We start from the raw sequence: 27,489 nt of genomic DNA, 5'->3' as shown, positions 1-27,489 counted from the left end.
ATATTAATTTCAAAATTGTCAAACATATAATTTTTGCATAAAATAACATGCATAAATGTAATAATGGCTATTTTTTTTGCACAAATCTTAATTAATTTAATTCTTTTATAATAATAATAATAATAATATACCTATGTCATCTTCTTATAAAAATGAAAAGCTGTTTGTTTGTAGGATCATCAATCGACAACGGCCGGTCCAGTTACCGTTATCGGAAATTTCCCTCGATTGTTTTTTTAAATGTTTGTAATACTAGGAATGATGTTTTTACGGAAATAAAAATGAGAAAAGCTGCAATTTGCCTTCACGACAAATGTTGATAACATTTTTGATCACATAAGGGACATATTTTAATATCCTCACATAGGTAGTAGGTATATCTAATTGTTTTCTGAATCCAGAAGTATCAAAATATTGTTACCTATCATAAATTCTGCACTTAGAAATTATCGGTTTTCGACTTTCAACGACCATATTATTACTATTATTACCTATTATTTACTTATATTTTAAAATAGTTATCTTAAAAAAACTCAACAATGTATAGACTATAGAGACGACAAGTATTTACTGATAAAATAATAACACTGTAAACGTGTTTATTTTGTTTTACCAAAGTTTATTTTCACCGTTATTCGCACAAGTGTTTGACAAAAAACATAAAAAAAAAAAAACGTACAATGTAAAACAATATAATACGCATTGGTTTCAAATGTTAAACGCTGGATATATATATATAGATAAATACACAATTTTATTCGAATCTATTTAGAAAACTTTGGCAAATATAATTGTATAATAATATGAGTTTTATTATTTTCAGTTTGATAACGTAAATATATTTTATTTTTACTGAGAATAAATGTAGGAAAAACGATAATATTATATTATTGTGTGAAAATATAAATTATCACCAAATTGTTCATTTTTTTCTGCAAAACAACACGATTATTATAATTTCATGATAAGTAACTGAATATTATTCTGAAAATATGTATAAAATATGTCAATTTTATGTTTAAAAACTTTTTAAGTATCAATGACATGGAGAAAGAATCACTTGGTTCCATGCACCATTGCATCATTCACCACCGTTCAAATTCTTTAATACTTCGGATACCTATTATAACCATAATATCCCAATTCAGAACACGCAACTAAAAATATTGGTTTCCGATTTTAGAGAGAAAAACCTAGGTGTAGACTTTTAATAGCTGATTTGAAAAAATGTTTTTACAAAATTATAAATTAACCGTTGTTCATAAGTAGTGTTGCTCAGAAAAAAACATTTGAGTAAAAATTACAAATATCAACCGAGTGACTTAGTCGAATGGACCACCCTTTAGAATATTATGTATATTATTATTATATACAATACAATAATAATATTGTATATTATTATAATATACAGTACAATAATGATAATATATGATTGAAATGTGAGACTGCCGTGGTGGGTGGCGTCAACAGCATCAGAATATGACGACGACAAGCGAGCCTAACCTCGGGTTGTTTCCGGTGGGAAACTGCCGAGGGCCGGAAACTGGCTCGTGATTCCCGCCAAGAACGCGACTTTGAATATTTTAATGTTATTTACACTTGCCCACCCTTCATCGTTCTCCGAACCGTACGACAGCTTCACCACCATCATGGCCTCGAGAGTCGTAACATTATTGCGTTTCTCTTGCGTCTCGACAGCGAAATGTAAATAAGTGCCACGGACAGCGCCGACGACGGTCCGGTTAAGGCCCCGCGGTTAAAATTAAATTTTAAAACGTCTCTCGTCCTATTGTAATATAGTGTATATATTCTCGTCATATGTATATAATATATAATATATATTATATACATACGATAACATAATATAATAATTCAATATAAAGTATGCGCATGAGCACAATAGTAAACGCGTCATGTATGTAAACTACAAACACTATTATGCACTAGGTATCTACTATATTATAATAGTATATTAAACATTTTATATCAGCAGAGTGAAATTTGTAAGATGTGTTTAATATCATATAATAATGCATACCTAAAATATTATTTAAAAAAAAAATGGATTTGACCGTAATCATCATGCAGTTATTATTACCATTAAAATATGAAATTATTTTTATAAACTTGAGAAATGTTGAGAGGTGGCACACCATCTGTGGTTTTCTTATACGATTAAACGAATACATTTCGAGTCAAAGTACTATGTTTGAGTTATGAATATAAATTATGTTCAGTATAGTCCTTATGATTACTTAATAAAATTGTTCAATCTCAGCCTTTCAACTCGTTATAAATTAGAACTGTACACAACTGTTTTGCTGATGGTTACTAACTTTTTAACGAGGAATGAAAAATTATCAGACTGTACATCTAATATTTTAAGCGCCTATTGTACTGTATCTTCCGATTGCAACTTTACTCTTTCCTTAACGGTAATTTAATCTAGTCAAAAACACAGACTGTCTGTGACAGTCTGTGACAGACAACGAAAACGTCAATACTTGCAGAAAAAAATAGTAGGTTCCTCTTTATTTTTTTAAATAATAATTTTGTATACACGAATCCTATTAATTTTATTAATAAATATTATATTATACCTCATTAGTAGGTATGTCGTGCCAAAAAATGGAATTATCACGAATTCCATACATTTCATCATTTGGATAGAGTAAAACCGTTACTTATATAAAACACGTTCGTTAATTAGTGATCACAACATTGTTTGTATCGTATACAATGTTGTATTATATTTCTAAGGGCAATGACCGAACTTTTTTTTTTGAGTTTGGGCAAAAACTACATTTTGGGTATAAAGAAGACCAACCATTATTGTTTACTGTAAACTACGGTGTTTACTTTTTCATAGACTCATAGAGTTCATAGATTGAAATCGAAAACAACAATTTATTACACCGAGAAACTCTTTACTTTTTAATACTATCTATTACACAGAACATTTTTTTTTTTAAAGTGTTGTTTGTGTTTTTTCAATACATACCGTATAAAGTATTAAACAAAGTTTAAATTGATTTATCTTTATCTAGATACATATAATATATTTCACTCTAGTTATCTAGGAAAACTTTTATTATTACCTAGACTGAACACAATATATTATATTATACATTATCAGCGTATTTCCTATGAATCGAAATAACAATACGATTGGTCATGTTTTTTATTATTTCTTTAGAGCTGATCATTTTTAAAATGTTTAATCAATGAAAAAAAAAATGTTTCATTAAGGCTTTAAATTTCTTAAAAAAAACTTATATCCCAAAGAAATGGGGGATGATAATAAACAGAAAATATTATAAAAGAAAAACAACTATGCTATCTGTAACAAAAAAATTAAAATCAAATACTAAATATATAGTATGTAGGAGCCAGTAGTACATTATAATATTCAAAATATTTCATCTATAGAGCTAATAAACACAAATTTAAATTTTTTCCTAATTTTATTTGTAATACACAATTTGTTTCTTCCGTTACAATACAAACACAATTATGAGTCGCGTGAAATTATTATATCTTATTCACTGACAAGGTGATGAAAGAAGCCACAATTATGATAATTTCTATTTTGTTTGTTTTTTTTTTTATTATTAGTTAAATGATATTAATTTAGCGAGTTTCTACGCAATCTTTTCATTAAAGTGCCTTGGAAAATAACTACGAATTTAATTTGTTGATAAAATTTGGATGAGAGAAGAGAGTGAATGAGAACCTCTTATAGACAATTGTTCGCTTCCCTATAAACAGTTTTTTGACAAAAATCGGATTGATGAGAGTGTTTATATAATATGTCGAGTGGCGTGATCTTGTTATTTTGTTAGGAGTAATATTTTTTAATGACAGTAAATATTAATTTCAGACAGAGATATAAGCAATTCCCTATAATATCGGAGGCGCGCTATAGGTCACGATTGATTTTTTAAGGGATTTGTACAAGAGTGGGTAGTGTAATGCACCTAATGCATAATGTTTTTCCTATATTAAATATTTATGGGTATTAAACCTATATAATATTATTGTTTTAACTGTGCATATAAAAATAACTTACTGTCGAACTTTCTCGTCACAGCGTAAAACATGCTGCACAGACCACATTATACTGTATAAGGCTAATATTATACGAAATACATATGACTTTTCAAGACGGTTATAAATAATATTATATTCGTACACATGCGGTGGCCACTCTATAGACTCGTTTACCTCTATTTAATATGAGCACAGCCGTCGAATGATGATACAACGGCGGACGCGTCGGATAATAATAATCATCGTCGTTTGACTGGGACGACGCCACTTAATCGTTTCGTAACAGTAATAATATTATTATTTACTATCGTGACGATCCGGAATGATTTCGAAATACGTCTAAAACTAAATAAATAATAAAAAACATAATCTTATATTTTAAATGTTTTATATAATGGATCGTGAGACGATGATTAGCGACATCTTTGCAGTGCACGTCACACCATTATTTGACACGTTTTTATTTCATTTTTCGGTAACCATATTATTAAATAAGTACCACTATCACCCCACTGTATTTGAAAAAAATTCCAATTTATTTTATTTCCAATTAAAACGTTACACAATTTTTAAGTTTATCGTTATTCAGAATTAAAACGTTATCCAAGTTTTGAGTTTATCGTTATACCATCTAAAGTTTAGACCATAAAATGGTTAACACTTAAAGAATAAACCACTTATCGGTTGGAGAGACAATAATAAGATACCGAATTTAATAAACTTATAAACTACTGAACAACGCAGTAATAGTAATATAAACTTAAGAATGAGTTAAAATTACGCTCCTCGACGGTCGATATAGAGTTAGTCATCGTGTACCTACCTATACGACATTCGTAGTATGACAAAAAAAAAATATATTCCAAAAGTCAACAATTTGAAATCAATCGCCACTAACTGCATACATTCAAAACAACATGTTGCTCATATTTGGATTGTTCTACCAATATTATTGTTATGTTTCTAGAATTTCAACACGTATAAGATATATGGCCTAGTAGCACATTAACACTAGTAAATACCGTTTTTTCCTAGTGAGTAGTGAAGAATCACGAAAAACCTATTGATTTTCGTCTTCAGCATATTATAACTATTGATAAATACTACCGTCGCGCGCGCACAGTGAACCTTTAATATTATATTATGACCGTCGCCAGATAATATTATATAGTGTTGATCGGTATATATTTACTGTTCGAAAAAATATGAATGCGCAGATCGCGAGTCATAATATTAGACAAAAAAAAAAACTACACTCGTAGTTGTCACTTTCGGTTGATTATAATTTTATTGTACAGTTTATCGGGTGAAACAAGTCTGTGCACGTCCATTATAGGCTCGTGGTACAGTATAGCTAGCGTATTATTAAAGCGACATTATCCGCAACGGAATATTCACGCTCCAATGACGATATTTTGTTATTATCATTATGAACGCGAATTATTTTAATATTATTATTATTTTATGTTGGCGCGTTTCGTTTTTTAATCCTTCACGCCGAGTTGACGTGAACGTATCACGCAGCATAATAATATATAGTACGCGTATTATAATCGTACCTATCCTCTACCTACCTTTATATTATTATTATTATTATAATTTTATTATAAATACATAGGACATAGGACATAGGACGGATCATCCTCGTAAATGATATATAACTATGATACTGCACGCGCGCGCGTTACAACCTCAATTAGCGTCGCGAGACGACCATTTATCACTCGTCGGCCAAACGGACCATTTATAATAACATCATCGTCGCAACGCGTATGTATATATATATATATAATATTACAATAAGAATAATAATATATTATCTAAACAATAATTTCTGGAAACTGTACCGCAGAAAACTGCGTATTGTTTGCACGATGAACATAATACCTAATAATATTATTATAATAAAATGACTTATAATTTACAAGTTATTATACGCTGCACTGACTAAAATACGATAATATATTATAGTTACGACGCTCCAGGTGAGCTTCAATCGCAGTCTCGTGACTATACGTTACGTTGTATCGTACACGACATCCACCACGGTTGTTGTAGGAATATTCTAATCACCCGTTAACTTATCTGTTTTTTAATAAAGTATTTGAATTCCTTTTTCGTGATAATAATATATTAGACATACAATGTACAAGTTACTTCTAAAAAATTCTGAGTATGAATATTATCATACTTGTATGATGGATTCCAAATAAATTATACCACACAGCACATGGGCAGTTCTAGGCATATGTATTTTAAAGTACTTATTTGAAATGATTTTTTTAAATTTATTTAAACACGAATTGGATATTATGGACATACTATTATTATCATGCACATAGGTAAAGAACTTCTAGTAGGTACACGTAATATGTCTGCACTTTATTTTGAGTTATGTAATGTTGAGATCAAGCGTAAGTTGTATCGCGTGAATTTCATAACAAAAATCAACGGAATTCAATAAAAAAAAAATTCAGTTGAGGATTTAATAACAAAAACGAATTTGTCCAGTCATGGTTTTTTTTTATCTTAATATGCAACAATGCAACATGCATATTGGTTCAGTGACATTTTAATAATTTCGCAGTCGAAACGTAGATACATAATATCTATATTATATTTAATATACTAATATCTTAAAATAACACTCAGATCAGTAAAATATTGTGGTAATTCAGTCGGCAGGCGTTAGCGCTTGCTTGGAACGAATCATTATAACATTATCGATTTTGTAAGTGGTCTTTACTCGTAATTATTATTAATCCATTATTATATTAAATATGTATAATAGCCGATTTAAACGAGATGTCGCAAGTGAAATGGCGATTTGAAACGATTACTATTAAAATATTCAAACTATAACAACATATAAGATGAAAACGATGTCAGTATACCACTTTTGATATAGTTGCGTAATCGCAGCGAGATTTATTCGAAAACTCGTTCTCGCGGTATTTCATCGGTTTCAACTGTCCGCAGATCATCTGCAATAATGCATTTTTTTTCTTGTTTTTAACATATACATACTCATTTATGATACACAGTAAAATGATAATAATATAAACTTGTTTCATCTAAGGTATGCATAAATTTGAAAGTAGCGTTGCAAATGTTTAGACTGTATAGGTATTGTTATTTCACGAAAATGATGTTGTTAAAAACGCATACCTATAGGAGGTATATGAGAAAAATTAAATTATCTTTTACCTTTTATATTTATTTAATCCCCTGTAATTCGAACTGAATTATCAATTAGGCCCGACTACGACGAAGCAATTAGACTTTTGCCGATCCTAACCAATTGTAAAAATATATAATTCGATTTCGACAAAAATATTATGATATAATTAAGAATATTTGAATCAATTTTTATACAATAATTAATAATACGCAATAATTATTATTAGGACGAGTTAATTAAGTTGATGCCGTTGTTAAGTACGCAGTGCCATATTTACAAGAGGGGGCCCTTTGCTCGTGACGGCGGTACGTCACTTTTTTATGTGTTTACATCTGTATCTATTATTTTGAATTTATATTTTGAGCCGGGGTTTGCACGAGGTTTTTCTAGAAATATTTACTCTCGAGATTTACTAAGATTTCGTTTGTATGGCAGATGAAATTCTAGGAGAAGGCAGTCCTAGGTCGGTTCTAAAGTGTGCAGAGCTGCAAAGAGAGATTTATATTTTTTTGGTCATCGTCTCCCGAGAGAACATCGTAAATATACGCCGCCGCTGAGTCGTCGTGCCTAAATCGTGGGCCGAGCTGTGGTTATATCACGGAGAATTATTTATTTTCGCGTCTCACTCGAGGTCAGGACCGGCCAGTAAACGATCGACCTAGGGTATTATAATACTCTCAGATGTATTTCTGGGGCAAAACACGCGGTCGGTCGGTATGCTTATCATTATACTCCACGTCGGATGTCCATATTTCAACCCCAACAACGCGTAATCATTTGGAAATCGTAGAGAAAGCCAGAGAGAAACACAGAGCTGTAAAAGTAATCCGCAACCGTCGAGATGATAATAATTACGCGTCGGTTTTTATGATAACGGCCGGTCAAGTCTAACCGTTTGGACGTTCCAAATTAGAAGCCGTACACATAATATTATACTCTTTGGTGTTATAGTCAGTCTGAGGGTACGAGATCACGCTACTTATTATAATTTGCGTTTCATTCAGAGTATCGAATAACGTATTATTCTACGAAATAACTATATACAGGTAGTTAATAATTAATTATCTGTCTTGTTCGGTTAGTGTAAAGTTAATAATAATAATGTGAAAATACTAAACTTACTTAAGTACGTATATATACCGCTATAATAATATATTAGATATATAAAAGATATATCTTTTGATACAATTGACAGTAAATTAAACATTATATTTTACACTTTTACTAATTTTAGTCAAGGGTCCGGATGTTTATGCCCTACTAAAACACCTAGATAAATTTCCCGACAAAAATGTATTAGGTACTAGATATCATACACCTACTTGAATAAAAGTTCAAAAGACAAAAAAAGAGGTTATTAATAGTTGGAAGTTTTCAAATTTTCTTTCAATTTGTGGAAAATAGTTTAAAATTCCCCACAATTACAAAAATGAAAAAACTACCAAAAAATAACAACCAAGTTTAAAACAAAAATAAATTGTTTAGATTCATAATTCATAATTTCACATGTTTTTAGCAAAAAGTTCATCGACAAAGACGTTTCGTAAAATCATGTGAGCCCTACAATTAACTAAAAGTAACAAGTATAACTTAATGATTACAAAGGCATGGATTTAAATGCTATTAAAATAACAAGAAAATTAACTTAAAAACAACGATTAAATACACAAAATAACGTTTAAAAAAATGCACTTGAAAATGTGTTTAAAATAATATTATTATTAACAATGATAGTATGACAAAAGTTCATATGTAGACGTCGGGCGTCGGGAAAACGTCATATTTTGTCACCTGAGGATGGAAAAATTGTCTAATAACGAAACCGGCGTAGGTACACGACAAATCCTTTGCTTCCCGAAATCGTTGTTACGCGCTTATATAGGTAACAACCACATATTACCATAATATCTCAAAACCCCATGATATAATAATATCGTAATAGTCGCATTCGTCTGTAATGTTATTGTCATAATAATATTATGATGTATTTGTAAATAGACGGTGGCCACTCGGGGGAGACTAATAATTACGTGCCGACGAGTGACAGATTACTATAATATAGTGTATGGAATATGGATACGATATCGACAATGCCGACCTATAATGTCATTACACGCGACGAGCAATATATTATATTATAATATAATACAATATAGACGCGTTTGTACACTTAACGATGTTACGTCGTTATACAGTCGCGATCGACAATGATATCATTGTAACATAATAGTATTGTGTACACTCTCGTGGCGCCGCCGTATTTGCAAGAGGGCACGGAATAGGGTTTCGGACTGGCGCTGCCGAACAACCCTGCTGCGTGTCTTATTTGATGAAATCACAAAATATACACCTATTATACCTATAATAAAATTACAACGAAACGCGGGGAAACTCCTAAATCGTGACCGTCGAAGAGACGATGACGAACGCTACGGGGGCGAGCCCGTAGTTTGAACAACGTAAACTATACGGTGCGGATTCACGTGGAGGCGACCAAACATTACTTTCCAAGTCGACGACTAAAAAGCCGAAAGTGGTCCACTCTTCCGTTAGCCGAGCCTTTCTGCTTTTCGGATAAATCGGGTTCAATTTTAGAATTTTTCCCAATATTATGTAATAAAATAGTATGAAACCGATATTTTACACTATTTATCGAGTGAGAATAGCTCAATGTGTCAATCCAAATTTTTAGTCATGACATTTAGAAGAAAATGTTTTTACCAGCTACTATATATTTATATATTGAAACATTAGCTGTAATATACAATAATTTTCGCACGTGGTTATTGTAAAACTCAACGTATAAACAACAATAAATTCGGACGTAAAAATATAACTGATTTGATCCAAAAAATTATTATTACGATTAGACTCATCATAGATTGATTTCATGCAGGGTTGATATAAATCAAGAACGACATATTTTAAATAAACTAATAATGATACCATTATTTTTAAAAATGATAAATAACTATGAAAAGGTAATTAAATCATTCGAGTTTAAAACGTTTTAAAAAAAAAGTTGATTTGTCAAATTATTGATAAGATTAAATGTCAAGTATCAATAACGAAGTTAAAATTAGAAATAATAATAAGTATAGTTTAATAATGTACATAATAATATATCAGTATTTGTATTATTCATAAATAATATTGACAACCATACTAAAATAATCAAATTATTATAATTTGTCATACACAAGTTATTCTAAAATTTGTTGGATTTTTCGTTCTGGGTTTTTCGTTTGTTTTTTTAACGATGGGTTTTTTATCCGTTAGATATTTTGAATTACATATTTTTACTTGAAACTTTATAGTACAGGATATTTTGACCTAGATTTGAGATACTATTGAGTGTGTAAAAGTCTCTCAAAGTTTTTTTTATAAATATGTGCGATCGTATTGTGCTCGTTATCCATGAAGTACCTATTTTATATTGTGTATTGATACGATTATCAAGTACCTATAATCGTGTCAAATATATTACAATTTATTTAAATCAATTAAAAAAGGCTGAATGTCTGAACCATTGCCATAAAAATATAACGCTATGATGAGTCTAATCGTAATAATAATTTTTTGGATCAAATCAGTTATATTTTAACGTCCGAATTTATTGTTGTTTACGTTGAGTTTTACAATAACCACGTGCGAAAATTATTGTATATTATAGCTAATGTTTCAATATATAAATATAGTAGCTGGTAAAAACAGTTTCTTCCAAATGTCATGACTAAAAATTTGGATTGACACATTGAGCTATTCTCAGTTACACATATATTATTAATACGACGTATCGTCTGGTTCTGGTCCGATTTGCCACCACGGGCGACAGGCCGATTGTTGGTTAGTTACGGAGGGGGAGGGGGGGATGGCATATATAGGGTTGTTGGCGCCGGTCACGATCGAAAGCGAGTGCCACGCTAGCTTACCCGGCGCCGCGCGAACCGACGACGTCGAGACGGCTCCGTTTTCGGGATGGAAAGTCCGTCGTTTTTCATCGGTTTTCCTACACGTGGTCCTATGTATAAATAAACATGTATATTATATTATCATAACCCCCGCGGGCACGCGAATTTCTTCAGAACGAAAGAGACGGACAAAAAAAAAAAAAAAGGGCGCACGTCACAATATTACATTAAATTATTATTATATTACTGTGAGTTGTGTAATGTTGAATACCTACGCTAAAACTTTATAGAGAAGGAAAGAAAATCGGGTTTTCTCACTCTGCGTAGTATTAACTCCTTCCCCGCGGCGCTGCTAAAAATAATGCGAGTTTGAGAGCGTATACTCGCATGTACGTGCAGAATTTTTTTCCAGGGATGTTTTAGAAATGAACGGAACCGGAACGACGTACACATTCTCGTCCTTTGCAGGTCGGAAGGATAACGCAATACCCTTTTGTTCGTCGTTTTTATTACCATTATTATGTTGTTGATGTTTTTTTTTTTTATACGCACGAGTTGAGTGAATAAAATCTGTCCATACCATTAAGCTATGTAATAATAATATAGAGTACTCTTATGTAGTATAATATTGCAATGATAATAATAAGTTATATAATTGATATTGGGTAGCGCAACTTGAATTGTCAGCGTTTGGCCGTTTGATTAGTATAGAAAAAAAAATTGTATTTTATAATATAATATATTATGCTATGCTATACTTAATTCATCTCAAAAACAACTATTGATAAGCACAGCCTCAGCGAAATGTACGATTTTCGATTTTTCAAAAACAAATTATATTGCCAATAGCTATACAAAAATTTCGCGACTCACCGCTCCGACTGTTATTACCTGTTATGCCTACTGTTATTTTCTTTTTGATGTTATTATATTATTTTACTATGTGTATATAAGCATGGTTTATAATTATTTATTTTTTCGTTTAAACAACACAATAATAAAATGTAAATATTACTCTTGTAAAGCTAATAACCCTCGTAGTTGATGCTTAACCAATAAAGAAAAAAAAAATAATATTGAAAAATTACGATGCTAGTTGAACTACAGACTACACTTCCATTTCTCGAGCCAACCGGAAATTTTATTTATTTGTTTTTTTATTGACTTTCCGGGCATCAAGTCTGAATAATAACAATGAAACTTAACAACGACCATATTTATGATTTGCACACATGCATATAAGAGTTACATGAATATTATAGTTCCATAATAATATATGCATTAACTGCAACGATACATCAATCATCAATCTTCGTCACATCCGAATAATATCAGAGTCTAGCAAGTAGCTAAAACCGCTCATCACAAACAAACAAATCAAATATTTGTGTAATTGGAAAAACCTTATAAAATTATAAATAATTTTAAAATCAATTAGTTGACTCAACCCACTAAAAAAAATATCAGTATGACCGAAATTTAAAATCTATCTATTTAAAAACGCATTCATATAAATTTAAATAAAAATATATGATATCTCTAGTATAATATTATTATTTATCATACTGCACCTACATAATGTGATATAATTTTCTTCCCGGCCATTTTATACTGCTGGATACCTATGCTTTATTTTACTCGATATTTTTAACCGTTACCATAGCTTCAGTAGCAACCACACACTCGACCCTCCCTCCACCATAATTTAATAGAGTTCTTATTTTTGTACACATATAATGTAACATCGTATAATAATTATTATCATATAATTTTACACAAATATACTAAAAACAAAGAAATGGGACGGACGTCCATGGATATTTCGATTTCGTTTCTTGGATTTGGTGAAAAGTATTGGTAGCATATATTTTAGACACACGCCTATTTAAAAATATGTAAAATGTATAACTTATAATTTATAATGATAAAACATTATCAAAACTGAGTTAAAACCAAAATTTTTGGGTGGAAGATAAAATGTGTTTATGGTGTAAGCCAGATCACCTCCTCATAATGCACTTTGGGTAATTCTATATAATTATAAATTCGGGCTACGTCAAAAATATGACTCATTTCGTGAGACAGATTTCATACCTTATTTCAGACGCACAAGGAACATTTTCGTCGGGGTGTGTTCATAATTTTCCGGAATACAATCCATGAGAAGCATTCGTGATGGCTACTTAGACATTTTATTTACTGTTTGGGCCGCAAACGGGTAATAGAAATAATTTCAAGCCTATTATTATTTCAACATCTCCAACTCGTACAATTCTGTCGTCGCTCGTTAGATTAGTCGTCTTCGTATCGTTTCAATTTCGAAAGCACCCACCCCCCTACCATATCAACCGTCACAATCAGTCGGCTCAAAACACTCAGCTACGTATTTGTAGGATCCTAATCTCATTTAGACGTTTTCGGCCCACAAATACAAATTATTACGGTTTACGAGAACCCTGTCGAATATTTTTCGATTTTTACAATGAAAGATTACCAATACATTTACGATGTTGGATGTACGTGAAATAATGAATGAACGAATTCAGTGCATTTCATTAGTTAAGAATCTTATTTGGCAACGTCGCAAGACCACATGAAAATGTCAAGACACTGCAAATCGTAATATAAGTATTATACAACTATATAAGTCATAATAATATTATAATATAACGAGTAGCATGTATATGTTAATATTTAATTAAATGTATAATATTAAACGAATTATGTGAAATGCTTTAGGTATCGCATCATTGGACGTCATGGTTGATCCAAAGTTACAATGACATGAGTATATTGCCCATACACTGCGTTGTCGTAAAATAAAAATGGTAATTAGAATAATGATTTAAAGTTGTCATTACATCACCGCACTGATGCAGTGTATGGAGCAGGTGCCAACTGTGTTTTAAAACGTGTATTTAATATCGAGAAACAAGATTATGTATTATGTGGTAACTGCAGTTTTAGAATCTACTTGACCGAAAAGTGAAACCAACGTGTGAATCGAATCGAATAAAAAATTGTTAAAAAGTAAATGCTCCTGCAATTGACAATCGTTTATAACATTATGTCACAGATCGCCCCGAATGACTAAAATGACTTGATCGACGCAAGAAACATTGTCGTGAAAATATTATAATTCATTTTTTTATTTTTTGTTTTTTGAATCAAGGCTTTGACGACTGAGATAATTAGCCTATTACTGTGGGGTATGGTTGGTTAGAACGGAGTATTGCGAGCGGCAAGGATTTGTCACTAAAACCCCGAACGGTCATCCATCTGGGAGCTAGTGACACCAGGTGGTGCGTACACTCAGAACACGTTTCGTGACTGAATGCAAACACAGCACCACACTAAGCATTTATGATATTATTAAATAATTGTATGGCTGTAGTTACTAAGATATATTATTATTATTATTAACGTTTTTGAAATTAAAATATTGCTGATTTACGATTTTATTATAACCCATCACTACCTACCTCACTGCCTGTTATACAAACTCATATTATACACTTATTATGACGTATGTGACATTTAAAGTTGAAATCCAATTTCGATTAAACTAATGGAATCGAATCGTATAATATTTATATGATGACTGTCGTTTAATCATGTGATGCTAATCTTTTGATGTAGAATTTCGACACGCTTGTAAACACTGCGGTTTATCAACTGCAAATATCCACAAAAGTTTAAAACTATCGTATTATCGTATTATGTAGATACATGCAGACCTACGGTATAACTTATAATATTATGATAATGATACGTTCTGTCGTACTCACGAAATTAAATATAAACAACGTGCTTGTATAACACTGATCATACCCTAGCTCCTTGATTGCGTTTTTATATTGTAAGTTTCGAATTATAATAGTGGGTAAAATATTGAGTGACCTAGTTAAGAATATCGATCAATTTGAAAATACTCAGAAAAAAGTATTTCAATCACTTTAAAAATAGCCAACTTCATTTTATCAAATATTAAAAATAAATAAAATGAAATCCGATGAATTCCAATTTAGTTTTGAAGATGATTATGTAATACATTGTTTATTAAATTAATATATCGTCCACCAAAAAAGTTCAAGAAAAAAGTAATATTTTATTAGTATTCTAACGTAGGTACCTTCCTAATTATATTATTACGCACCAATCAGCGAAAAGAAAAATAATACGCATCAATAGGCTGAAGCCTGAAATACTAATTGGTCAGAAATAATAACGTAATAATATAAATGTTTACAAATAACCATTGAAAATAATATACCTACTATTTAAGTATCTTTATGATAGTATATTAGGTACCCATTAAATGGAATATGTGTTTTAAATATTTTTTTTTAGAAGATACAATAGATGTATGCCCAACCCACTCACTAAAATAAGCTGAATGTTGATTGAAAATTTTATCAATAAAATCGATATATTATTGTTCACAGTGAAATTCGGTTTATTGAAAATAATCACGGCGTGATGAAAACGTAGTGTTCAAAAATTTAATAATACAAAATAATATATAAAGCACGCCATTAGGAAAACAATATAATATTATAAGCCATTTTCGATATCGAATCGTGTTAATATAGGTAATCAGTAGTATTAAAGAAAAAATGTGATTTCAAAAGCTGATCAATGCATCAAGGAACCCGTTTATTAATGCAAAACGGTGTAAAAATTCAAAGCGTATAGTGTAACACAAAAATAGCTGAGAAACAAGGGCTAAGTTTACATTTTATTTCACATGTCTGACCACTAAGACCTTGGTAGTAAACGGTTTACAACGTTTTATATCATAAAAATATGAAATTTTGAATAAAATTGCAAATGATCAAATGCCACGGTGGCATAAAAATGAACTATTTAGTATGGTCGGATTTTATTGTTATTTCCATAATAATAATTCTCGTTCATTAAAAAACGCAATACTCGTAAAAAAAACTGCGAGTCTCGAAAATGAAAAAGAATTTTTTTACTAATGGAAAGCTGCTGTTTAGAGAATTTTTATGATCAATTTTAAGAGCACATTTTTTCGTTGTTTACCGCTTTAACAATAATAATAATAATAATAATAGTAACAACATTGAAATATGTATAATATTATTATGCAATAAATGTTTAGGTTTTTTTTTTTAGAGCTAGGACGAAACTGGTCGTAATAGTATCAAAAAAACATGAGTTGCGTTATGTACGACAACAATGTAGGTCTTAAAGAGATGTAAGGTAATCTTTGAAAAAATCCGGCAATGTAGCACATTTTAGAGGGAAAATGTATTTCATCCACGCGCGATGTTTGCTGACTTCGACTAAACTGTTATATAATAATAATAATAATAATAATAATAATAATAATAATAATACATAAAACGTCTGAATAATTCAAAAAATACGCACAATACATTTACATATCTAGAGTTCTGTTGGTGACAATAGTATAAAAAAAAAGAGATCGTGAGTTCCCTCACCAATCGGATATCTAACGCGTTTTTATTTTTACAAATTGCACTAGACGATTGATTTTTAAGAGGCCTCGCGAGTCGTGACTACTGTTATAGATTCTAAGTAACACTTTATGGGCTACTAATATCGTTGTGTTACTCGTAGATTATCATTAGTGTGGAACGTCAGTGGCACACCGAAGGGGCGGAATCCGTGTCTACACCGCCTCCTAATCACTATTCAGCAGAGTGCTGATCAAAAAATGCAAATTAAAATTTATTTTATTTTAAAGCACGATGATAGAAAAAAATGTGATCGAAATAAATGTCTTGACTTGTACCTCCTCCACAAATAATAAAAATTTCTGGTTGTGCAATGGTAAACGTTATACGGGAGACTATAATACTATATACCTACACGTGTGAATGATCTATTCTGTAGAACATTTCTATTTTTCGATCAAACAGACGATTCTGACTAATTACACCAATAGTATGTCACAATATTCATTCTTCAGTAGTTACCATGCTGGAGAAAATATTTGAAATCTCTATATAGTATAATATATTATATTATAATATACGATGAAACGACAGAAAAACATTTTTAAACGTATTTTTAGTTGAATAAATACCCCGACATTTTTTAAACCACACTTAAACCACCATAATATTCAAAGTCAAAAATAAAAATTGCACGGTCACTCACTCGCGTACACATCATGGAGAGTTTGCATTTTTTTTTTTCAGAACAAAATTCGGGGGCGTTGTTACGTACTGTTGGAACATTATAATGAGTAGTTTTTGATTAAAAATAATATGTTAGAGGCCCCTTAAACGACGTTGATTTTCATTTTCAAAGCGCAGTGTTCGGCACCAGCACTCGTTCCACGTCGAAAAGAAACTCTGCACATATATATATACATATATTAATACGATCGCGACGTTTGTGGAATAATAAATAATATTATAAAAATGCAGCGGAACGCGAGGTCTAAAAAAATCTCGAGATGTTACACGGCGCACTTATATTATGATGCAGCCGTGTGATGTGTGCAACGCGGTGTGTACACAAATAGCCAACTTTTAAAAGATAAAATCCTTCGTAGAACTACTGTGCGTCCGCATTCGATTTGCGAGCGCAACGACAAACGAATAAGTGAACACCGCAAGACCGGCCGATCGATGGTAAGCGCAATATTATGCGTATGACGTCAAACAGCGAACATTATTGTACGGATATAATAAAAAAAGATAATAATAATAAAGAGATACGAAATACTATGATAGAATTTTATATTTTTATGTCGAATTATTAAAATGTCGAAAAAAATTATATGTGTAATCGACGTAGAAATATTTTCCTGTTCAATAAAAAACGTGCACGAAAAAAAAAAAATTAAAAAGTTAAAGAAACAATAATAACGTGTGTTATCTTTAAATTTCTTCACTTATTTATAAAAAATAAAGTTTTATTCTTGCCATAGGTGGTATATAATTATTTACTTATATTATAAAAATGATAACTCGAATAAAATATTTTAACGATAATTTACCAACGACACAAATAAGTTATCGGAAGACACGCGGTATACTAACCAAATAAATTATCGAAGGACAACCACAATACATTTTACATATAATTCAGTTGAATAATTTACCGTAAATGTTTACAACACGTACCTATTTAATAATAAACAATAATACCATAGCAATAATAGGCATACAATAATAATGAGCACTGATTACCGTTCTAATCCTTATGTTTATAAGTACGAATATAAATTTTATGTGAGTACTAAACAGTACACCTGTCCGTCGTAATAATTCATTGTGGGTGATCATATACGAGTGAAGACCGATCGCCAAGACGACGATAATGACGAGCGTAGTATTGTTAAAATATAAACGAATTGATACTATCGTGTTGGCAGGTATAATAATAATAATAATAATAATAATAATAATAATAAGGTATAATATTTATGGTAAAATCATTATACTATTATAATGGTCGGAGTGCCACGAAAGGTCGACAAGATACTTTCGGTACGGCGGCGCGTCGGGCTATGCAACAATTCAAGACGTAATCGAATTAAAATAATATGGTGCGAACAACCGGTTTTCGAAAACGCATCGCGCGAACGGCGAAATGTACTTATAAAAAACACGAATTACATATTAAATTAGGAGAATAAATCGTAATAATTTATTTATAGCAAACAGCAAATGGATCAATGATATTTTTATTTTTTTTTTATCGTCGTCGCCTTCTTCTCCTCCTCCGCTTTCTCAACCGGAAAGAAGATTATTGTGTTGTCGTATTAATATTAAACAGACTGGGGGGTCCCTTCACAATCCATATTTTCGGTAAATATTTATGTATTTTTTACAACATTTGTTATTTTACATAATAGCTACTTCAAAATATTATTAGAACAAAACATTTTTGAAAAATATATATGATACCTACCTAATAAATATTTTTTATTTTGTATTCCTAAGCCAAATATTTAGGTTCAATTAGATTTAGATTAAAGTTAAAATTAGATTTCCAACATTTAGTTAATAATTAGTTATAATTATTGTTTTAATCTATTGAAGTTTTATTTTATCTAGTTTTTGTGGGGTACTCTATTCTGCTTGATTAAATTAAAAATATAAAACATCATAATAATTATTAATGGTTTTAACTAATTATTATTAACCACAGATTTGACAGATTCAATTGGTGTTCATCGGAATCCTCAAAAATATAGTACGGTGTAAAAACCAAAAAATTGAAAAAAAAATGTAACTTTTTTAAAAAAAACTGCTTGTACTGTGACGAGTTTAAGCTACCTAAAATAGTATTTTCAAAAACAGAAATAAATTAACTGAGAAAACGACTAGTGATTACTTTGTAAGAGGTGTATAATACATAATATTATTATTATTTTAACCTATAACGAGATTCGTTGAAAATAACAAAAAAAATACATTCTCCCATCTTGAATTACTGGTTTTCGGGAGACAATCCGAAAAGATGCGTTGGTACCATCGTAGATATTATATATACAGTAAAACACGACAATCGTCAGAGTACAGTGCACAGTTATCGTCGTCCAGCAGCAGTTGTAGTTGGTAAACTGCAAGTGACTCTCGACCGGCGAAAGAATACGGTGACAGCCAAGTACACGATGGCTACCACTATGGTAAGAACTATAATTATACGTATTGTAAATTTCGATTGTGATATTTACCTATTCGATAATGTGAAGCTTAACTCGACGCTAAAGTTTTCCTCCTCGACACTCGTGAGATACTCCGAATAAATAACTGACGGCAATGACTGAAAACTATCTCGTTTCGTTTTTATCTGAAAACAATTAATTTTAAAAATTAACATTAGAAGTGCAATATGCAAAATAATTATCATCTCCATGTAACATTTTAAATGCAATAATATAAATAGGTAATGAATAATATACGTAATACATAAGGTTGGGATGTTGATGCACATTGTATTGTCTTCCAACGCGATGCGTGTATTAAAACAAACGTTTAATATATTTTTGAATCAGAATAAGAAATTTTTACTTTATATCTAATATTTTACATTTTAGATAATATTATTGTTTTTAAGGCATCTAACGCTAAACTTCAGTTTTTTTTTCAAATTTAATTTTAAGATTTTTACTTAAAAAAGTAATTTTGTAACATGTCAACAAGGTTTTCGTCTGAATCAAATATTAATGTTATGAATCGCAATTTTTCGAATGGATCCGAATTACGTAAATATCAATATAATGAGTGGCGATGGCAAATTAAATGAGAACTATTGCTTTTCAGATTAAAAGCCTACGTTTCTATATTTTTACTTGTAATAAATATTTTGCTGTCAAATTTGTATTAAATTTAATAAAAATATTTTTTTTGTTCTAAAATTGTTTAACATAAAATGATTTAAGAGCATTATAAATGTGCATTATTTTGAGTTTTTAGAGCATAAAAGCATTTTTTTTTTTGTTTTTATAGGGCATTACATTCCCGTCCAACCTATAAAACAAATTATTATAATATTGCTAACTATATTATTTAATTGGGCGTCTCTTAACATTTTACTAACAAAAACATTGAAATCAAAATATACAATAAGTCCACTTGTCAGAAAAATACACAATAATATGGTCGTTTCATAAAATTTGTTTTTTTTTTCTTAAACATTTCTTTTTTTTGTTTGTTTTTGGAATAAAGAATTACTCATAAAATATTAGCTATAGTAAATCAATTTAGAAACTTATTTCAATAATTATAACTCCGTTAAGATTATAATACTGCATTATGATTTAATTATACTGTATACATTTAATTTAATAAATATATTGACTTATTTACTAAAATTATTATTTGGTACATTCAGCTTGCTATTTTGAATCTTAACATTTTTATTAACATTTTTAAATTTTAATCATATAATAATAAAATATTGTCAGGATTAAAATAATAATTAATGAAAACCGTGCAGGTATTATCTATTTGTTTTCAATTTCTAGATCGGGTAGATTAAAATCATAAACATGCCTAGTTACAATTAATGTTCTCGTAAACATAATATTATTATGGTCATTAACGTAGGTGGTTAATAAATGATAGTTTTACAATTATTTAAAATGCTTATAATATTGTATTGCTAAAATTATTGAACAATTTGAAGTAAATATACATAAAATAGCCTGAAAACCGATGATAATAATTAAGAGGTGTTTAATACAAAGAATCATATTATGAAGTAATAAAATTCAATAATACGCTGCATACTCATCGGTCTACAAATATTCTCTACATCATCGAGACTATTTATTTTTTATAATAAAAATTAATGCAAGTGCTTACGCCTAAGCTCATCAAACTTAACATTTTGTTTTCAGTTTCAAGCAGTCGTCCTAGGACTTTTTGTTGCATCCGGTGCATTCGCAGATGTCGTACACCTTAAAAACGTTAAACAATGCCATAAAACGCACACCCAGAACACGAAGGAATATGGAAATCTTGCATCTGCATCCGGCGATCACTCAAATGTGGCTTATTCACATTCACCCGCATTCTCGTTCGGTGAAAAGTCTTTCGGTCTCTCATCTACCCCAGCTCCATTTTTATACGGCACCCAACCAACACCTGCTCCGTTTGTGTTCAGATCACTTCAGCATTCCACCCCTGCACCATTCACATACAGGGGTTCGTCCTCCACCTCAGCTTCGTTCTCATACGGTACTCAACCCACTCCAGCACCGTTCCAGTTCAGTTCACTTCGGTCTACTCCTGCACCGTTAATATACAGCGCACCATCCTTTGCACCAGAGGATTCGTTCAAGTCAATTGCCGCACTCTATTCCCATTCCACTCCTGCCTCATTCGGGATCGAATCCCAGTCCACTCCTGCTTCATTCGGGATCGAATCCCAGTCCACTCCTGCACCATTCGCGTTTAGCGATTCTTCCTCTTCCCCAGTGGTTTCAATCAAGTCCCACGGTACGGTTGGCTCCCAGCCCACATCTGCCCCATTTGAATACAGCACTTCATCCACCACACCTTCCCCGTTTGAATATAGCACATCATCCACAACACCGGAAAACTCATTCAAAAACATAGCCGCGTCCTACGCCCAGTCCACTCTTGCCCCATTCGCGATCGAATCCCAGTCTACAGCCGTACCGTTCGCGGTTAGTGGTTTATCTTCTGGGCCAGCTGCAGCGGTTTCAGTCAAATCCTTCAACACATTTGGATCCAATTCCATACCTGCCCCATACTCGCAGGGAAGCGCCTTCACCCAGTACGGAGGTCACTCTGCACCGTCTCCAGCCCATGAGATTACCATCAATCGAGAAATACCAGTACCATACTACGTTCAAATCGAGAAGCGTATTCCATACCCAGTGCTGGTGCACGTCCCGCACCCATACCAGGTGACTGTTGAGAAGCACGTTCCATACGCGGTCCGCGTACATGCCGACCGCGCTGTGCCCGTTCCGAGCCCATATCCCGTGGAGGTAGAGAAACGTGTCCCGTATCCAGTTGAAAAGCCAGTGCCGTACGAAGTTCGCGTGCCCGTCGATCGACCATATCCAGTGAGTGTACCATATGAGAAACCAGTGCCATACGCAGTCGAAAAACCGGTACCTTATCCAGTGCGCGTCAACGTTGACCGTCCGTATCCAGTCGAAAAACCTGTGCCATATCCTGTTGCCGTCGAACGCCCGGTGCCATATGCTGTCGAGAAGCCTGTGCCGTATCCGGTCGAAAAGCCAGTGCCATACCCTGTTGAGAAGCGGATCCCGTACCCAGTTAAATACGAGGTCCCAGTCAAGGTGCCGGTCCCCGTTCAGGTCAAAGTGCCCGTGAACGTCGACAGGCCAGTTCCGTATCCGGTTGAAAAGCGGGTCCCATATCCTGTCGCCGTACCATACGAGGTCAAGGTTCCTGTACCTGTCCGATCACCAGCTCAACGTTTCGCTACCGTCCACTACTATCAACAGTCGCCAATCGTCGTACAGCAAGAATCGTATAAGTCATACACCTCCGGATCGACCGCAGCTCCAGTCACCGACAATCACCTAGTTCAATCTTCGTTCGTGTCTGGATCTGGACAGGCTGGATCCGATTACGCTGGCTCTGATTACACAAAATCTAACTACGCTGAATCGGGCTTAGTTCAGGATAGTGGCTCATATGGTTTCGGCCAACAGTCATTCTATGGGTCCACAACTCCCGTTCCATCTTCGACAGCTGGATACACAGCTTCGTCGTCTTCACCTCAGTACGAATCGTCCGGCTTTGATTCAGTAGCCCAACAAGTTGGTTCCATTACTGGGTCCGTGCAGACTGGATCTGATTATGCTGGATCTGACTTCACAAAATCTACCTACGCTGGATCGGGACAAGCCCAGGAGAGTGGCTCATACAGTTTCGGCCAACAGCAATTATACGGGTCCACAACTCCCGTTCCCTCTTCGACAGCTGGATACACAGAATTGTCGTCTTCTCCTCAGTACGAATCGTTTGACTTTGATTCACTAGCTCAACAAGTTGGTTACAGTGCTGGGTCCGTGCAGGCTGGATCTGACTTCACAAAATCTAACTACGCTGGATCGGGACAAACCCAGGAGAGTGGCTCATATGGTTTCGGCCAACAGTCATTCTATGGATCCAAAACTCCCGTTCTGTCGTCATTACCTCAATTGGAATCGTCCAACATTGATTCATCAAACCAACAAGTTGTTTCCATTGGAGGGTCCAGGAAAACTGAATCTGATAACACTAGATCTGACTACACAAGATCTAACTATGCCGGATCGGAACAAGCCCAGGAGAATGGCTCGTACAGTTTCGACCAACAGTCGTATTACGGATCCAAAACTCCCGTTTCGTCTTCGAAATCTGGATATACAAAATCATCGTCTTCACCTCAGTATGAATCATCCAACTTTGATTCAGTAAATCAACAAGTTGATTCCGTTGGTGGATCGGCCACCGCTGATTCCCAGCAGGCCGAAAATCTTGAAGTTGGCAAAAAATAGATCTTAAAATTGTTTTCATCACGTTAAGGTCATATTATTTTACTTTTCATAAAAGCTATACTATAATTAATATTTTATTATTAAATTTTAATAAAACACGTTACCTGTATAATAATTATTATACATATAATTATGTAGTAGTTATTTATTTGGTAATAATATGCACCTGCCTAAAAAAAAATAGCACAATAAATACTCCACCCTACGTATATTTATGAAAACAAATTTTTAAGGTGTTTGTTTTCTGGCGGGCTGCTGTATGTGTTTACTGGTGTGAACATAAATGCAAACGGAAGTGTATTTACAGTGCCAATTACTTTTAGAACAGCATATGTGTTTGTTTAAAAAAAAAATGGGTATTTCCGTGACAAAAAAAAAAATAATATCCGTTAACCACATTTCAAGGGGAGACAAAATTGTTTTCCTATTCACGGTTCAATTATAAAAATACAAAAAAGTATGGTGCCAATTTTTTAGGGATTCAGAATTACTGTTCAAAACCCACAAATATTTTTAGTTGTCATTCATCGATCAAATTAAATGATTTTTATTATTCCCCTGTTAAATCTAACAAAAAATCAAGATTATTATTTTAAATTTCTATACATAATTTGTAATGAAAGTATGTGATTTCATTGTCGTTATTTCAGAAAAAAATTATTGATAAAAATGTTATAGCCACAACTCACAACTCGCCGATGATATAAAATATTATTTTATTCAATCTGTGATACGGCTAACAAGGCAGCACAATTTTATATTGAATTAAATGTCTGACAAAATAATAAAACTGCATCATTTAGACAATTATAGGTACCTAACTACCAAACACATTCTTTCTTTCTTTTTTAATGCACTTTATTTCTATAAAGTTCCTAAATTAAACAATTATTTTATGACGAATAAACCCGAAAATTTGGTATGTACATTAGCAAATGTTGAATGTTTTTAAGCCCTTAAGGAATTTATATAGGTACCCATCCAAGTGTTTTGTATGTCAGTGACACCTTTTTTAATGGAACAATTCAATTATTCTTAATTATTCTTTAAATATAATTCGTTACGAGAGTTAGTACATTTACGTACCATGGTTATTGTACTTTGGTTTTAGATTCTCATGCAAAAAAAAAAAATAAAAATAATAATTCTGGCTTCATCTGATCAAAAAACCGATCGATAACAACGACCTCGGTTGGTGCTATTAATGCCATGCGCGTTTATCGTACATGGCTTACATAAAATGTTTTACTGAACGATTAATCCTCCCTGTTCGGTGGTGTAGGTATTTACGTAAATATTCAACGATAAGTGCTGATCATTGCACAGCATTGTGCTCAAGAAAAAAAAATACCGTTAGACTTTTGACGTTTACATGGTGCGTTGCAGTAGAATCAGACCGAGTTTGTTAGGTAGACACTTCAACCCATAGAGGGGAATTCAGAAATTACTAAAACGTAATATAATTTTTGAAAATACTCATTAGGATTATATTCAAATTGCTCGCAGCAACTTATAACCGATATACGCATTCTGCAATGGTTTATCCAAGTAAGTACCTATTTCCATGGAGGTACTTCCCTATAATTTTACTTGGTAATCGTTTACTATTGTAGTTTACCTTCTTAATGATTTAGCACTAGCAGTACACGATTAATACAGTGAGATACATACAAGTGGAGTGGAAATTAAATTGTTATACTTCCTACTTGGGTTTCGGATTTGTTTTGATAATATTATACTAGATTAGTCCCAAATATTTGATGCTAACATCGTGTGATTTCGATATGAGTCAAATAATATATTTTATATTATGATTTTACGATGAACATATTTCAGCGATATGTACGGCAATAAAGATAAATAATGTCATGTTTTTTAAATGTCTAATATTCAACGTTTATATTGTAGGTAATATTGTACTGCTCAAAAAAAAAAAAAAATTAGAAAAAGACTTCAACATTTAGTAATATTGTCTTGTGTTAAACCGACCACGTCCAATTTATGCGACACCGTGGTGTAGGATATTAACTGAAAAAAACATTTCGAGATCCAACTACTATACGAGTACTACAATTAAGTGCATTATAATGTCTACGAGCTAAATCGTATACACTAAGTAGTATAATTAAATGTTGAGGGTAAATAATATGCGTCGATAAACGAACAACGACGATAAGACGCTTTTTTAATCTACCCACTGCGCGTCACATTCTACGTGGTAGAATATTCGACTCTGATTTGTGTCGGTAGAGTTTACATATGTGATTATATTATACCTCCCCTTTGATAACACTGCCAAAATGGAGTGAAATAATAATATATTTCGCGTGGGTTCCCCGAGATGATATTTTAATTTTCCTTTCAGAAAAAAAATAATGTAGCAACATTTTAGTCTCGTGGAAACAGTTCCCCCCACGTACACATATACGTCCCAGGGGATGGACTTTAAACGTATGAGGAATTCGGTATTTGGCGGCAGAGACGGTGGACGTTTGGCCCGCAAGGAAACCCGTCGTAATACACCGATATCTGAATTTAAATTTTACGGTCATTTTGACTTTCCATCCGTTAGACGAGGGTCGAAGCTTTCCGCAATCATTTATATTTCAAACAACCTCTTCGATAATGCATTGACCCATACGCCCCTCTCTTTGCCACCCCAATGCGTGCAAGTATATATACTAATAAAAGCACCGTTCTTGCCGTTTCTCGGCCCGTATAATAATATATTATTTTTAAGAGAAAACAAGGATTGAGTACCCCCGACAAAGTTTGGCATTTTCGGGACGTTATATATCTTAAAATGTGATGAATTATGCAGTGGGATGGTAAAATTATTGTTTTACCGGCGGCACCCTCAGTGTTTGGACGCGCACTACAAAATTATATTATACATTATAAACGCGATCATTATGTATGGGTAATATAATATTATGACCTCATCATCTGGTCCTGTGATTGTATAATATACCTAATTATTACAGGCGTAGATTACATATCAGGAAATAAAATATCCACTTAAGTGATTTCACGGAAATACTAAATCCAAAATCTAATTTGCGTCTTATAATTAGTTTAACGCTTAGCCATATAGTAACCGAGAATATTTTATTCGATAATACGTGGCGCTTACCTTTTAAAATAGCTTAATATAGTTCATTTTTGCCAAAATTTAAGAAAAATTTATTTACAATTTATGATATTGGTATTCAATATCGATTCAAAGTAACGTACAGCTATATGGGTAGTCAAATGTCTTTAAACCATTGTTAGCTATATTTCATGGAAGTCAATTTTCAACACAATCGTGTCGGTAAGGAAAAGCTAGTACGTTTTTTAAAAAAAGAAAA

The 27,489-nt window shown here is 32.3% G+C and overlaps 2 protein-coding genes across 11 annotated transcripts in view; one reads left to right on the top strand and one right to left on the bottom strand.

Annotated features, from left to right (window-relative positions):
• The window catches only part of LOC100161839 (potassium voltage-gated channel protein eag), a 255,330-nt gene that overhangs the window by 124,125 nt on the left and 103,716 nt on the right, over positions 1 to 27,489 (bottom strand). For all 10 annotated transcript variants that reach the window (XM_029491386.1, XM_029491391.1, XM_029491390.1 and 7 more), the window contains one exon: positions 19,826 to 19,941. The gene's annotated coding sequence lies outside the window, so the exon portion shown is untranslated. The remainder of the gene's footprint in view (positions 1 to 19,825; positions 19,942 to 27,489) is intronic.
• On the top strand, positions 19,472 to 26,115 carry LOC100161211 (extensin-2). The gene is made up of 2 exons (XM_001945512.5): positions 19,472 to 19,777; positions 21,494 to 26,115. Exons 1-2 carry the CDS (start codon positions 19,763 to 19,765, stop codon positions 24,137 to 24,139), a joined length of 2,661 nt encoding a protein of 886 aa, XP_001945547.1. The 5' UTR covers positions 19,472 to 19,762; the 3' UTR covers positions 24,140 to 26,115.

Source organism: Acyrthosiphon pisum, chromosome A3, assembly GCF_005508785.2.
Source record: "Acyrthosiphon pisum isolate AL4f chromosome A3, pea_aphid_22Mar2018_4r6ur, whole genome shotgun sequence".
NCBI classification, from domain to species: Eukaryota; Metazoa; Arthropoda; class Insecta; order Hemiptera; family Aphididae; genus Acyrthosiphon; species Acyrthosiphon pisum.
The sequence above is the reverse complement of the archived record's forward strand: the minus strand, read 5'-3'. Positions and strand labels throughout refer to the sequence as shown.